The sequence below is a fragment of the Thermobia domestica genome, chromosome 7, assembly GCF_964235325.1.
Source record: "Thermobia domestica chromosome 7, izTheDome1.hap1.1, whole genome shotgun sequence".
Classification (NCBI taxonomy): domain Eukaryota; kingdom Metazoa; phylum Arthropoda; class Insecta; order Zygentoma; family Lepismatidae; genus Thermobia; species Thermobia domestica.
Window position 1 is genome coordinate 110,424,604 of NC_137460.1, and position 14,648 is coordinate 110,439,251.

The 14,648-nt window shown below is 37.3% G+C and overlaps 1 protein-coding gene across 1 annotated transcript; it reads left to right on the forward strand.

Moving 5' to 3' along the window:
- The first annotated feature begins 8,136 nt into the window (after window positions 1-8,136).
- Window positions 8,137-8,967, forward strand: LOC145689286 (uncharacterized). The gene has a single exon (XM_081763425.1). The coding sequence runs from the start codon at window positions 8,137-8,139 to the stop codon at window positions 8,965-8,967; it is 831 nt and encodes a 276-aa protein (XP_081619551.1).
- The last annotated feature ends 5,681 nt before the right edge of the window (window positions 8,968-14,648 follow it).

Sequence of the window (14,648 nt, forward strand, 5' to 3'; positions counted from 1 at the left end):
TTTCCAGATCCACTTTTACCTCGGATAACAAGGGTCATTTTATATGCGAGTAACTCCACACTTGAGTGCCCACTGAATTAAACGAGTACTTGCCACTTTCATTTCTATCTGCCTGTTGAACATACTACATTATAGAAAGAGCAACAAATTTACATCATCAAGTTCTCACATTTTCCGCAGTGTATTTTTCTATTTCAATCACATGCACGGTCGCTACTGTTTAGAATAAAGAGCGTCTGCGCCCTTGTACAAATAATCCGCCTTATGCACAGTCGTTTTGACGTATGATTAGCGTCATACTAAAGGCCTGACTATTGCCGGAAACATATGTTAGTCGAACTCTTTAGAATGGCACTAATCACGCGTCAGAACGACTCTGCACAAGGCCCAATATGTTTTGATCAGGGGAGGAGGAGGAAATTCCCCCCAAGAGTTTAAGGAATACATATACTTTAATATATTGTCTACTAATCTAGTAGTACAAAACGTGGAAGTCTTATGTCGGTGGTGCTCTTGCCCCCTCAAGTGAAGTCTGAAATGACGCCCCTGGTTTTGATAAAAAAAACTGCTAAATGAGGAATAACAATGATAACAGATTTTGAAAGCTTCTTGCAATAGTTTAGAAATCGTTCTTCACTTACTTGAATAAACTGTATTTTCTGTTTACAGAGTAAATTCTAGAAGAGATCTTGGCTTCCATGGAGGAAGATTATGCTTTTACAGAAGCCCATATCTACTCTACTCCTCCTGATGATGGTGCTCATAGTGCTGAAGACGCAGATGGAAATGTAAACAGTCTGTCTCTCTGGACGTCAACTGAGTTCATTTGTGGAAGTGAAAAAACATCGTTTGAACAAAGCGGATATAATTCGTAATGACAACATTGAAGAGGATTCCAATGGTAACTCACAAGTAAACCTTACGTTTGGGTGAATCGAGTTGCTGACTGAGACACATATGAGAAAGTAGTACTAAATGTGGTCAGTATTTCAGTGAAGTTGTAGGTGCGAAGCTCCAGGGGTTTAGGAGATACAGCTACGAGAACATGATATGGAAGTACAGAATAGTCTTCATATAGTTGGAGGTAAAAGCTCTGTAAGACCTCTTGTAACGAGAAAAGGTGAATAACAAATGTATGGGTACATATTAGGACTAGGGGGAAGTCATATAGTAAGGGTATACCTGACGGCGGCCATCTTGAAATCCGCCATTTTGAATTAAGGTCAAGTTTTTAAAATAGGAATAGGGTCATGTGATACATGATTTAAGGCGCAAATTTAATCAGAAGAACAACGGTGACCTTAATTTTGATTTACGCGCAATTGGTAAAAAGTTATAGGGAAATTAAATATTGTTGCAGCATATGTATTAGTCCTTTACCCCACCTTGTACATTTTGTGTTAATGATACCGGTAATACTTAAATAAAAAGCAGGTGGATAAATATTAGGTCTATGGCAAGAGTTGCCTTGGTGGCGGCCATGTTCAAATCCGCCATTTTGAATCAGACAGAAGTTTTAAATAGCGAGCAAGAAATAGATGTGAACAGGATACAAGAATAACAACGAAATGGCGTGCAAGTACAGCATCAAACAACTAACATTGTAACGCCACCATTGTATTTCTGATTAACTTCTAGCCCGAAGTCATCTATTGCATTACTCTATTCCCATTTAATTTTGTGCTGGTTAATCATAAAGCAAAAATGGTTATACCGTTGAATTTATGGTAAAATTTGCTATTAATAAGGTGTCACTGTTATGCGTTTTGTTTAAAACTTTTGTCTGATTCAAAATGGCGGATTTGAACATGGCCGCCATCAAGGCAGCTCTTACCATAGACCTAATATTTATCCACCTGCTTTTTATTTAAGTATTATCATTAACACAAAACTTACAAGGTGGGGTAAAGGACTAATACATATACTGCAACAATATTTAATTTCCCTGTAACTTTTTACCAATTGCGCGTAAATCAAAATTAAGGTCACCGTTGTTCTTCTGATTAAATTTGCGCCTTAAATCATGTATCACATGACCCTATTCCTATTTTAAAAACTTAACCTTAATTCAAAATGGCGGATTTCAAGATGGCCGCCGTCAGGTATACCCTTACTATATGACTTCCCCCTAGTCCTAATATGTACCCATACATTTGTTGTTCACCTTTTCTCGTTACAAGAGGTCTTACAGAGCTTTTACCTCCAACTATATGAAGACTATTCTGTACTTCCATATCATGTTCTCGTAGCTGTATCTCCTAAACCCCTGGAGCTTCGCACCTACAACTTCACTGAAATACTGACCACATTTAGTATTACTTTCTCATATGTGTCTCAGTCAGCAACTCGATTCACCCAAACGTAAGGTTTACTTGTCAGTAAACCGTTATTCAGAATCATCTCGTAAGAGAAAATTTCGGAAGTAGTAGAAAGACAACGTTACACCAGATTTTATTGTACAGTATTTACATGTTACCATGAGGATGACATACCTACTGACCCCTTTACCTCTCATCAGATTTTCCATAATGCGACTGTATGGGAATTTTTGGACAATATGTACATTCTTTACGCGCGGTTAGCGTACGCGCCTTTGGCGTGGGAGACCCGGGTTCGATTCCCGGCGGGAGCTCATGTGGTTCGAATTCCACGTTAATCAGTAGGTCCACGTCTCATATAGCCTTGCTGCTGAAAGGGACGCTAAACTAAAATCAACTCAACTCAACATTCTTTACGCAAAACAGAAAGATTATTATTCCTTCGATCTTACTAAGAATGAATTAAAGTGGTTCGTTGGAATATTAATTCCGTCTGGTTATTTAACTGAACCTCGGTGAAGAACATATTGAGAAGTGGGCTCACAAACAAGCAATTAGAAATCTTATCCCTGGTGATAAATTTGCTAAACTAACTCCCTGATAGATCTACTAAATGAACGATACGTAATGAATGTCAGGCTTAGGGATGCGCACGAGTCGAGATGTCTCGAATCTCGACTCGAATTCGAGTCGAGATACACTTTGAAAATTTCGAGAAGAGTCGAGACATACGTATTTCACGTAAATACTCGAAAATTCGAGTCGAGACAACTGGTAAAAATCTCGACTCGACTCGAATGTCTCGAAAATCTTTCTATAATTTTTGATATTATTTTGAAGAAAGTACTCGCTCAGAAATACTCGGGACGAGAATTTCGGAAACTGCAGGACTTGTCAGGCGTTCGAGGAGTGCTGTGGTGATTGTCTTCAACAAGTGGCGAAACCAAGGGGAAAAGACGTCCAAATGTCGAGGGGTTGGGCACCCACCACCTCATTACAGATGTCGAACGTCGTAGGCTGGGCAGACTGGTAAAACAGAACAGGTAGCGAACTGAGTCGGAACTAAGATAGCACTCGAAAATAAAACTATTCCAATTATTATCTATATATTAAAATACTGGATTTACGCGTATATGTTTCTCCTCACAGAAAAGTTTATAGGTTTGTCTCCAATCCTTTCAACAATGAGATCTCGAACCAACAGTTGCTAGAAACGTGCCGTTTTCATTTGTCGATTCCAAATTTTGTGTAAATTGTCCAGTTCTAATTGAATATTTAAAAAAAACATGACCATTAGTTCTTTATTACATTTTTAGGGGCACACTAGAAGTACTGTGGGGGCGCGGTGGCTCAGTGGTAGAACGTTCACCTCTGGTGCTTGGGGTCCCTGTTCGATCCCAGATCGCGCCGTGTGGATTTGTGGTGGACAAACACCGTGCTCATGGGTTTCCTCGGGGTTCTCCTGTTTCCTCCCACTTTCTTCATTCCACCATTTCATTCATTTCTCATCATCACCGTCTCCTTTAGCCTAACCGGCATAACCGTGGGACGTAAAACTAAAGATTTCATTCCACTAGAAGTACTGATTTTTTTTTAAAAAAAAGTAAAGCATCATACCCTACGAGCTATATATTCCAAAACCACATAGTTGTATATAGGGGTTGTATAAATGTCAGGCGTTTGTTTCATGGCTAAATGATAATGAAAATGAAGGATAACCATTTCTCCAGTCTAAGATTAATGTTCATTGTTTGGAGACGTTTTTTTCAATAAACACCGTTACTGACATAATTAATTGTCTGTGTAATTTATTTACTTATTAAATAATGCACGCAAATGCATGCATACACGTTATGGACATTCAATTCAGTAAATGAATACTTGAAAATTTGAATTCAATTATCTATACAAGCCGACTACGAGTCATTTGTTTTGGCTGCGGGTGCAATCCAAACTACCTTTTCCTCCTACCAATTTCACTAGGATTGAGCTTCTTACCGGATGTGTAGCCTACCGAAGGACCACACAGATGTTATCGGAACTATTGTGCTATTGTTTCTTTGTATGCTTTAGCAGAAACTTCTGTCGATATCGAAGCCCGCCAGTGAAGCCATATTTAGCATCTTGGTCCTAGATCTAGCATAATTCACTCCCATTTAGCATCTAGCATCTTGACTCTAGCATCTTGGCTAAATCTCATTCTTTCCTCTGGAGAACAGAAAAGAACGAAAATTTAGATGGCTCACTGACCGTTGGGAATTATCCTTTAGTTAAAGCGATGGTTGAAGTAATAAAACCACTTAGAATTTCCGCTGTATTGTTGAATTCACAGAAATGTCCAAAAATAAGCAAAACGTGACTGCACAAGATGTTTACTTACCCATAGTTTTATTATTGTCAACTGAACCCTGAGTGTCTGGGATGTTTCTGTCCCTTCTCACTTTACAACTTGAGAGGGGAGAGGGTATGATCGTCAGGGGACCACTAGTAATAGCCTACACCGTGTAAGGACGAGTCTTCGCCCTTACTGTATATATTAATATTAAATTAATAGTGAAATATAATTATGCTGTTTAAATGTTTATAAAGGTAAGTCTGGCCAGACGTATATATTCTATAGTATAATTAATAATTATATTCATATATACATACATGTTGATAGGGTATAATATTATTTTAATGCTTATTCTTGGAATTGTATATATGCTGCGTTGTGTTTTCTTCTTGTTTTTTCTAGTCTCTTAAAGTTATTCGTTCAAGTTTTTTATATAGTTTTTCTAGCATGCAATGGAAAATTCCAGAGGGTAAAGACGGTTGGACAAGATTTTCAAACGATTTTTTGCGGATTCTTTTTAGCGAAAATAAGAAACAACATAAAAAAGGAATATTTTCGCTCAAGGATATATAAGCGGAGGGAGCCATTGCATTGGCGGGAGTTGGGAATGAGACTTGGCTGTTAGAAGCCTCCCGTCGTTGTCTTGGATATTGCCTCGCCTGGAATTTTTTTTTAAACTTTCCTATCTGTTAGGGATCGGTTTGAGTGATAACCGAATGACGGAGAATTAAGTTCTCTGGGGCCAGAGTGATGGCTGTAGTTTTTTCTTGATTTTTTTAAAATAGGCTTTCTAGAGGGACTAGCCTGAATGATGGTTAGAGCAAGGGAGAAATTCCTTGGGTCAGAGTGATGACCGTAGCTAGTATAAAAATTTAGTTCAGATAGAAATAAGCTTGAATGATAGCTTATCGGGATGAATGATTCCCGTAATCTTCTAGCTAGGAGAAAGTAGGTTTTTGGGAAATTGAAAAAACCTCTGAGGCAAGCTTCATTAACGTACTTTTTAGATTTTTTTTGTGCTAGGCCAGAGAAACCTAAATGATGGTTTTCTCTTTGATACGAATAACCGTCTTTGGACTGAGTGATGTCCTTTGACACTTCTGGTTATTCTTGATATTTTTTTTTATTGACGGAAGGTTGGAGTCAGGCCTTCCTGATAGAAATAGGGTAGGGCTGAGCTGTGAGGAAATGAGTGATCAGTGAAGTCTGAATAGAGACTGATAGAATTTTGATTTGCCTTGAGCTTCAAACTTAAGAGACAGGGCTTCTATGCTAAAAAGCCCTGAAAGATTTTTTCGCTATTTGGAGAATTCATTTAATTATTTTTTCTTTGATTTAATTACTGAATAAAGATTGTTCTTTACCCTGAATCTGGTTACAAGTTTTATTGAGAGATATTCACCTGAGTGGGTTGGAATTTTTTTTACTTATTATTTATGCTAGTGTTCCTAATTGTTAATTTCTCCTAGAGGAGCCTCAAGAGACTTTTGAAAGAGACCAGCGATAGTAGATAAAACTTAAAGGTTGGAAGGTAACACTACATAAATTGGGGGCTCGTGGCGTGATTTTTAGATATTTGACGAAAGAAATCGACCCACCTCATAATAGCAGAATTTTGTTATTAAGATCAGGCAGAGTAAAGAAAGTAACCATGTCAAGTACAATAAGCTTAGAAGAGCTTAAGAGCGTTTTGGGGTTAGAAGAAAGTGAGGAGGCTAATGTGGCTAATATACTAGAAGAGATTAGGAAATTAAGAAGTTCTAGGAATAGCGAGGGAACATATGAAACAATTTGTAATTGTAGAAAGCCAGAGGAACTGATAGATATTAAACTTTCAACACCAACTTTTTCCGGTGAGAGAAATCAATGTCCCTTTGAATTTCTCGATTTTCTCGAAGAATGGGCGAAACAGAAGAACGTGCCGGAGAAAGATATTTTGAATTTTGTACTTCCTAAAGTATTACTGGAAGAACCAGGGCGCTGGTTTAAGTTTAGAAGGCCATTTGAAACCTATGCCGAATTTAAAAATAGTTTCCTACAGGAACACTTCAGTTTCGATTATAATTCGGAGATTGAAAGTATGATATCAAATAAGCTTCAAAACCCGGATGAATCTTTAGCAAGGTTCATTAGAAGTATGGCAACCCTGTTTTTGAGATTAAAAGACCCACCGACGGAAAAGGAACAGATCTCAAAAATAATAGCAAAGTCCCACCCAAAATTTAGGCAATTTTTACATGGGAAGAATTTTGAATCGTTGAAAGAACTGGAATAGGAATCATTAAGGATCCAGTCCTATCTTCTAGGGGAGTATAACTATATGCAACAGGCGAGTTTTAAAAACTCAGATTATGCTCATACTATTGCAGCCATCAATACTAGGGAAAGAATAGAAAAGTCAGACGCGGCCCAGATAGCGATTTCTGCCTTAGACCCGGCTAAAGTAAGTAGGTCGGGTAATGAGAGATGCCATGTTAGTCAAAAAGAGGAAAAAAAGAGAATTCAATGCTTCGCTTGCAAGAATTACGATCACAAAAGCTATGAATGTCCAGATAGAAAAAGACAGGAAAAAGCGAAAACGTATCAGCATCAGTTTTAGATAAAAATAGAATAAATAGGGAAAAAGTTGAGCCCTATTTATTTGGATTTTTCTACAGGAGGAAACATTATATGTATTTAGATAGTGGTTCTTGCATTAGTTTATGTAATACTAAGATAGCAAACCAATGGAAAGAAAGCGGTGCTCATTACGAAGAGAAAGAATTTGAAATTTCGCTGGCTAGTGGCCATACAAAAAGTGTTGCCGTTATAACTCCAGTTTTTTGTATAAAGTCTAGAAAGATTAAGCATAATTTCTAAGTTTTGGGAGATTTAAATATTCCTCTCATCTGTGGAGCAGATCTGATGCAAAAGATTGGCATATCTTTGCACTTGAAAGATGGTGGGTGGAAATTCTCAAATGAGAATTACATAACTTCTTTTGCCAGACCAGATAGGACAGAGGATGAAAACAGGTCAACATACAGTTACCAACGTAAGCGATTTAGAAGCAGTAAAAACACTTCACGGGCGTGTTTACAAATAAAGGAACGTCAGGAGGGGAGAGAGAATTTTCAAGAAAAGAAAAGAAAAGAAAGTGGGAGAAAAAATTACGAAGCGAAAATTGTCACTTCACTAGGTCAGGCTAGCGGAAAGAAAGAAAAGCAAAAACTCATATGGTTCTAAGACAAGAGGGAGAAAAGCAAACGTCCATAGAACGGTAGTTGGTACTCAGGTCAGTAACCCTGAAGAAGGAGGGGTGAGTTCGGCGGACAGCAGCCCTAGAGTAGAAAAACGAGGTACACAGGAGAAATTTCACAATGGAAATACCGTTGCAAAAAACTTGAATATTTCTCGTCTTCAGCAGGGAAGACGAAAAAGACAAGAAAAATGTTTGTAAGGGAACCTTTAGTTAAATGTACGGTTTTATCAATAAATGACGTAATGTACCTAGACATTGGTAGCTCTATATCTTGCATAAGCCAGGAAACCGCAGAAAAATGGGTAGAAGCGGGCGGAAAATTAAAAAAGGGTTCCATAGAAATTCTTTTAGCGTCAGGAACGGCCAGAACAAATGGCTCTATAACTGTTAATGTTAAATTTTACGGTCATACCGTTCGTCAAACTTTCCACGTAATCTCCGACTTGATTAAGTCAGTTTTGGTTGGACGAGATTTTATTAAGAAAGCCGGAATTTCGATTCATTTAAAATCGGGTGGATGGTCTATAGATGATAATGAAACTCTAGTTTGTTTATTTGATAGGAGAGAAGCAAGTCCTGAGAGGAATGATAATGAATTGAATCTCGTAAACGAGGAGGAAACCAATGAGATAGACCGCATGATTAGTAATGTGAAATTAGACCCCCCGCTCATGGATCAGTTTTTAGAAATAATAAATGAATACAAAGGAGTTTTCTCTGAAAAGCCAGGTTTGACTGACGTCACAGAGCACACGATAAAATTGAAGGATAAAACCCCTTTCACTTCGCGTTTGAGGCCTTTGTCAGAAGAAAAAAGAAAAATTATGTCTGAACTTCTGGATGATATGGAGGCGCAAGTGATTATTGAAAAAACTACATCTGATTATATAAGTTGCCCTATTTTGCATAAAAAACGCAACGGTTCGTTCAAACTTGTGCTCGATAGCAGAAAGTTAAATTTAGCTACAGAGAAAGAACAAACGAGTATACCGGGAATTTTTGAAGCTCTGAGTTATCTGGGGAACAAGAAATATTACCTCAAATTAATCTCGCTTATGCATACGCAAACTTGAGAATTGCGAAGGAGTGTCAAAAATACACTGCTTTTATTACACATAAAGGAGTGTATATGTACAGAAGAGGGGCATACGGCCTCTGCGGTCTTCCAAACACTCTAAATAGACTAATGCAGTTGGTTTTAGGGGAGTTATATTACACTAAAGTAATCGTTTATGATGATGATTTAGTGATATCCACTGAAACGAGAGAAGAAATGCTCGAACTTTTGAGAGAGGTCTTAAAAAGATTTAAAAAGGCCAATTTGACAGTCAGTCCTTCGAAGGCATTATTCTTCGCAGAAGAAATGGAATTTTTGGGATTCCAAATAAAGCAAGGAATGGTGTCTTGCACAGAGGAAAAAAAGCGGATGGCACAGCAGATTCGGAGACCAAGGACGAGAAAGCAATTGCAGTCGTTACTCGGTTATTTTTCATATTTTAGGCAGAATATACCAAATATGGCTAAGATAACTGCTTGTTTGACAGATCTCCTCAAGAAGACGGTGAAATTTAAATGGGAGGAGATTCATGAAAATGCTCTGCAGAAATTAAAGGAAGCCTTAATTGCAGACAAAAAGCTCTTACTGCCAAGTAGTGTTGTAAAAAAACGTTTTTTTTCTGTGAAGTTTTTTTTAATAAAAAACCGTTCTTTTTCATGTTTTTTTTTTCAAAAGTCTGTTTTTTTCTGGCAACTATTATTTATTGATTTATGTTGCAGATTATTGAAATAATCAATAGAACTTGAGTCGAAGCCCTCGTAACTTACAAATCGTTTGTTTCTTTGTACCTACCTATACGAGCAAAATTGTGTGATTATTCCTTTCGACCCCAGGTCATTTTTGGCGTTTTCCTACATTTCCAGTTAGTGACTTATTGCTCAAAAACTATTCATTCGATTGATATGGTTAAGGCCTTGTTTTTAAGAAAATGGATGTGGCTACTTTTGGTGTAAGTTGTATTGCAGTGTTTCCAACGGGTGGGAAATTATTGAGGGAAATGTAGGGGTGAAAATTTACAAAAAATTCCCTAAACGAAATTCAAAAAAATTTTTTTCTAGCACCACTGCTCCTATATGGGTTCAAGTCACCAAAAAACATCTTTGGTGTGTTGACAAGGCACAGTGAAATCCTGAAGTCGCTGGCTTCCATTCAAAGAGGGAAAGAAAAAATTCTGTCATACACATGAAATTTTGACACTTTTTACGCCTCAGAAGCAAAAATCAAATATGCCGGGCTACAGCTTCTCTAATTATCCTATTGAAACTTTTTGTGGTGCGTTCTGTAGGGCAAAGAGGAAGCTTTCAGGTAGTGGTAAGTTTGTTTCAATGTAGCCAGTAAGAGGGTAATAATAGAGGAGAAAAGGGAAATTTTCCGAATTTTTCACCTAATAGCGGGAATTAATTGTTTTGGCTGGAAACGCTGCCATCAGATAGACGAAAACTATCTGAAAATAAACCGTAGTGCTGCAAGAATATATCCTACTAGTATCATGGCGATATAGAACAAAGTAAGCATGAAATTAAAAAAAAAATCTCATTCTACCTCAGAAATTCACCATTTTCTTACCATTTCCAGAACATGGTTTATTATAAACCTCAACTGTACTTCCCCTAATTATTCTAGTAAATTTTTTATGGTGCGCTGTGTAGGTTAAGAATGAGGCTGTTAGACACTGGTACATTTGTTCGAATGTAGCCAACAAGAAGGAAATAATAGGAATAAAAACGAGAATTTTTTCCAAAATTTGCCCCTAAAATCTGGAATTAAAATTTTTTGTACCTAGCAACACTACTATCAGACACACACAAACTATCTTAAAATAAGCTTTGGTATCCCTTTAATATATCCTACAAATATTGTGACGATATCTAATAAAGTAAGCATGTCAATAAAAAATATCTCATTCTACCTTTAAAAAATCACAGTTATCTTTCCAATTAGAGAACAAGGTCCACTGTAAACCTCAAGTATACTTCCCCTAATTATCCTATTGAAACTTTCTATAGTGTGTTGTGTAGAGCAAAGATGAGACTTCCAGATACTGGTACGTTTGTTCCGACATAGCCAACAAGAGGGAAATAATAGAAACAAAACATATAATTTTTCCAAAATTTCCCCCTAAAATCTGAAATTAAAATATTCTGTAGCTGGCAACACTGCTACCAAACAGACGCAAACTATCTTAAATTAAACATTGGTACTCCACTAATATATCCTACAAGTATTATGGCGATATTTAAGGTGGATCACTACCCGGAAGTCAGTATAAGCATTAGTTTATTGCCTTAACCAACGCGTAACGAAATGACACATATTATAAGTATTACACTATAAAATAGAGTTATGCGTCAGCTACAACATGAGATACTATTTTCTGTGCTTATGTATTCTGTTAGCTAAAAAAGTAAAATATAAGAGGAAAACTTGATCAGTTTTAAGATGAGTACGCAAGATGGCGCTTGCTGTTAGATTTTACTACTCCTGTGCTCAGTTTTATGAAATTTGTACTTACAAGCATAAATTATTTTACAAGTAGTTGTCTCATTACGGAATATGGATATTATATTACCATTTTTCGTGTTATGTTTTACATTTTATAAAAATATTATTCTATGTTTACGGAAATAGTGTTAGCGGCTGAATCTCATGATTACGCAGGACGCCATAATGCTTCGTTGCCAAACTTACATGTGTACTGTTGCAGTCACAGTAGTAGGGCAATTCCTTGTTAGCGTTTGAAGTCCAGAGGCGAAACCTGTGAATTGTGATAAAACTATTATAGTTAATAAAAGTGGAAAATGGGGAAACGGAAGGAATCATATATATATATATATATATATATATATATATATATATATATATATATATATATATATAAAGAATAATTCAACTCTAAGTAAAAGATCGAAGAGCCAAAGGAAGCAAAGAGAAAGGGAGAATAAATTGAAGAAACGGCTAAGCGCTTTTCAATTTTTAACTGTTTGTTTCCACGTAATACAAAGATAGTTTATTTTGACGATCATTTTGAACGTTAAATATGTAGCCTAATATGTGTTCTTTCTTTTTCTTCTTCTTTCCTTTCTTTTTTCTTTCTTTATTTTTGCTGAAACTTAATTTGCTTAGGTAAAAATATTATATCTTCTTGAGAATAATATATATATGTTTTTGAGCTTTCATACATACACGAATAGTTGACTGAACGCGTTAGTGGAAAATAGTAATTAATTCCACTTACTAGGGAAGGTCGTGGGGTGTTACTCTGACTTCATATTGATACTATGCTCAGTCGACTCCTTTTTACATATGAAACAATTAGGCAACCGGAGAAATCCTCGATCGTAAGCTTGTTCGAATTATGGGCGTTAAAATTTCAAAATTGAACAGATTTTGAAAAAGTTGGAAGAAACCATTTTTTGAGATACACGCTTCATTTTTGGTACTGGAGTGTTTTCTTGGGTACTCGACGGAATGGTGAGGTCAAAATGTACGCATTTTGCAAGATAAGGGAACTTATTGGGGAATGGTTGAAGGGTAATGGCGTCTTACAACTTGCAAATTGCATCCTATTTGGCACACCGGATAAATAGGCTAATAAAATTTATTTGAAACCAACTGTATTGTCATTCAAATGTCACGTTTTGTGTGGCCACCTAAACATTAAACAATGACATTTGTCTCCGAAACGCTTTGCAGCGGGACTAACTTCAACGAGACTCCCAACCCAGCTGGCCTCTGTGCACTGTGGAAAAAATGAAATATTTCAGTTTAACATCCGATGATTATACCCTTTAGGCTAAGGAAGACGATGATTAAGGCAAGTGAATGATGATGGAAGAATTGATGGAATGAGAAGAAGGGAGGAAACAGGATTATCCCGAGAAAACCCATGAACGTGATTGTATCCATTGTGAAAGACGGTGTTTCAATATTTCATCGCTAGCCATTTTTTAAAATTTTCAACGAATTTTAATGGCGATTGTTTGAAAATAGTGGCCAAACTTCATACAATATTTTACAGTATTTCGTTAGAAATGTGACCAAGAAACAAACAATCGGCTAGAGATGATGTATGCAAACAGCGGTTTTCTCGAGAATAAAAGTCACCTGGTTCACAACTTTGAGCACACATTCTCGCGAACCATTTTTTTCTTCTTTAAATTTTTCGGTCTATTTTCTCGTTGAATATCTTAAAATATTTCCTGGAGTTTGACCAATATTTCCCCATAATCGACATTCCAATTGCTGAAAACTAAGCACATGGCTAGCGATGATGTATTAGAACACCATATTCTGCGATGCATAAGCATAGGCCGATAGGGTTCGGAGTACCGCGGCAGGGCAAGCCTGTCTGGCGCTGCTCGAGCTGTTTGGACGTAGCTACAGAAGGGGAAGAACCAGGCCAGTAGTCAGTCCAAAATTTCGATCCCAGCTTAGCCAGGTGAGCTTTTTGGTGCACACACACCATGTGTGTGTGTGTGTATGGATTTTCTCAGAGTTTCTCTTTCTGCTCCTACTTTCTCATTCTACCTTTTAATTCATTCTTATCATCACCATCTCGTTTAGCTTATATGGCATAACCGAGAGACATGATTTTTTTTTTGTAACGTCCTATCATTGTGCTTCGAAGGAAAGATAGAAGGTGATGACGACAACGAATGAAATGGTTGAATGAAAGAAAGGGAGGGACCCGGAGGAAACTCCACTTATGGTTCTTCCACCACAAAGCTCACTTGGCGCGAGCTGGGATCCAGCCAAAAACCTGACCCACCAGAAGTGAGTGATCTATGTCTAGCTCTTATTGAACCAATATTCTGAAGAATATTGTCCATGAATTCCGAATTGTAAGTGATACGTTTACCGCTTGCGGTTTCAACATAAGAATAAGGAGCGGAGATGGAACCCATGCTTGGGACGCTGAATCTATATCAACAAATAATTTCTTGTTATCGCTTACCGTTTTGCTCTATGTAAATTGAAAGTGTGATAAGGTGCAATGCAGAGTGACTGGATGAAGTAGCTACAATCATTGGCATAAGTCAATGTGTGTGCCAGGATGGTACTACGCCAGTTGATAGACGAACTGAAGTAGCGATGTGTTGATGTGTCACGAGATTTTGCCACGCCGTAAACGAGAAGGTAGTGACTTTCAGAAGAGATTCGTTACTGGGTATGAAACATGGGTGCACTATTACATTCCGGAAGTAAGAAAGAGAGCATGCAATGGCAGTATCCATTATCGGACACAACCATCTACAGGGAAGTTAGTACTTTTTTCTGGGACCAAAAGGGTGACATTTTGGAGCGTTACAACATAGGAAACGCATAGTCAATAATATCTTGTATTCCGATCTCCAAAAAGGTCCTAAACTTACTATACGAAGTAACACGGACTTCTGAAAACAAATTTCCTCTATAACATAACAATGCTCGGCCTCATACTACTGCCTGTGCAATGGCTGCGATCATTGAAAATCTTCATTTCATCCTCCTTTCGTACCGAATCTCGCCTCAATGGTGAAAGGCACTAAAGAAAAAGGAGTTGCAATCTGATGAAGAGGTACAACGAATGGTGTATGACTAATTGCGTATCCAATCAAAAAAAAAAAACATTGGGACACTTTGTAAGTAATGGGAAACTTATATTGAGCGTAGAGTGGATTGTGTAGAAAAATGAAATTCATTTGTTCCATACTCACT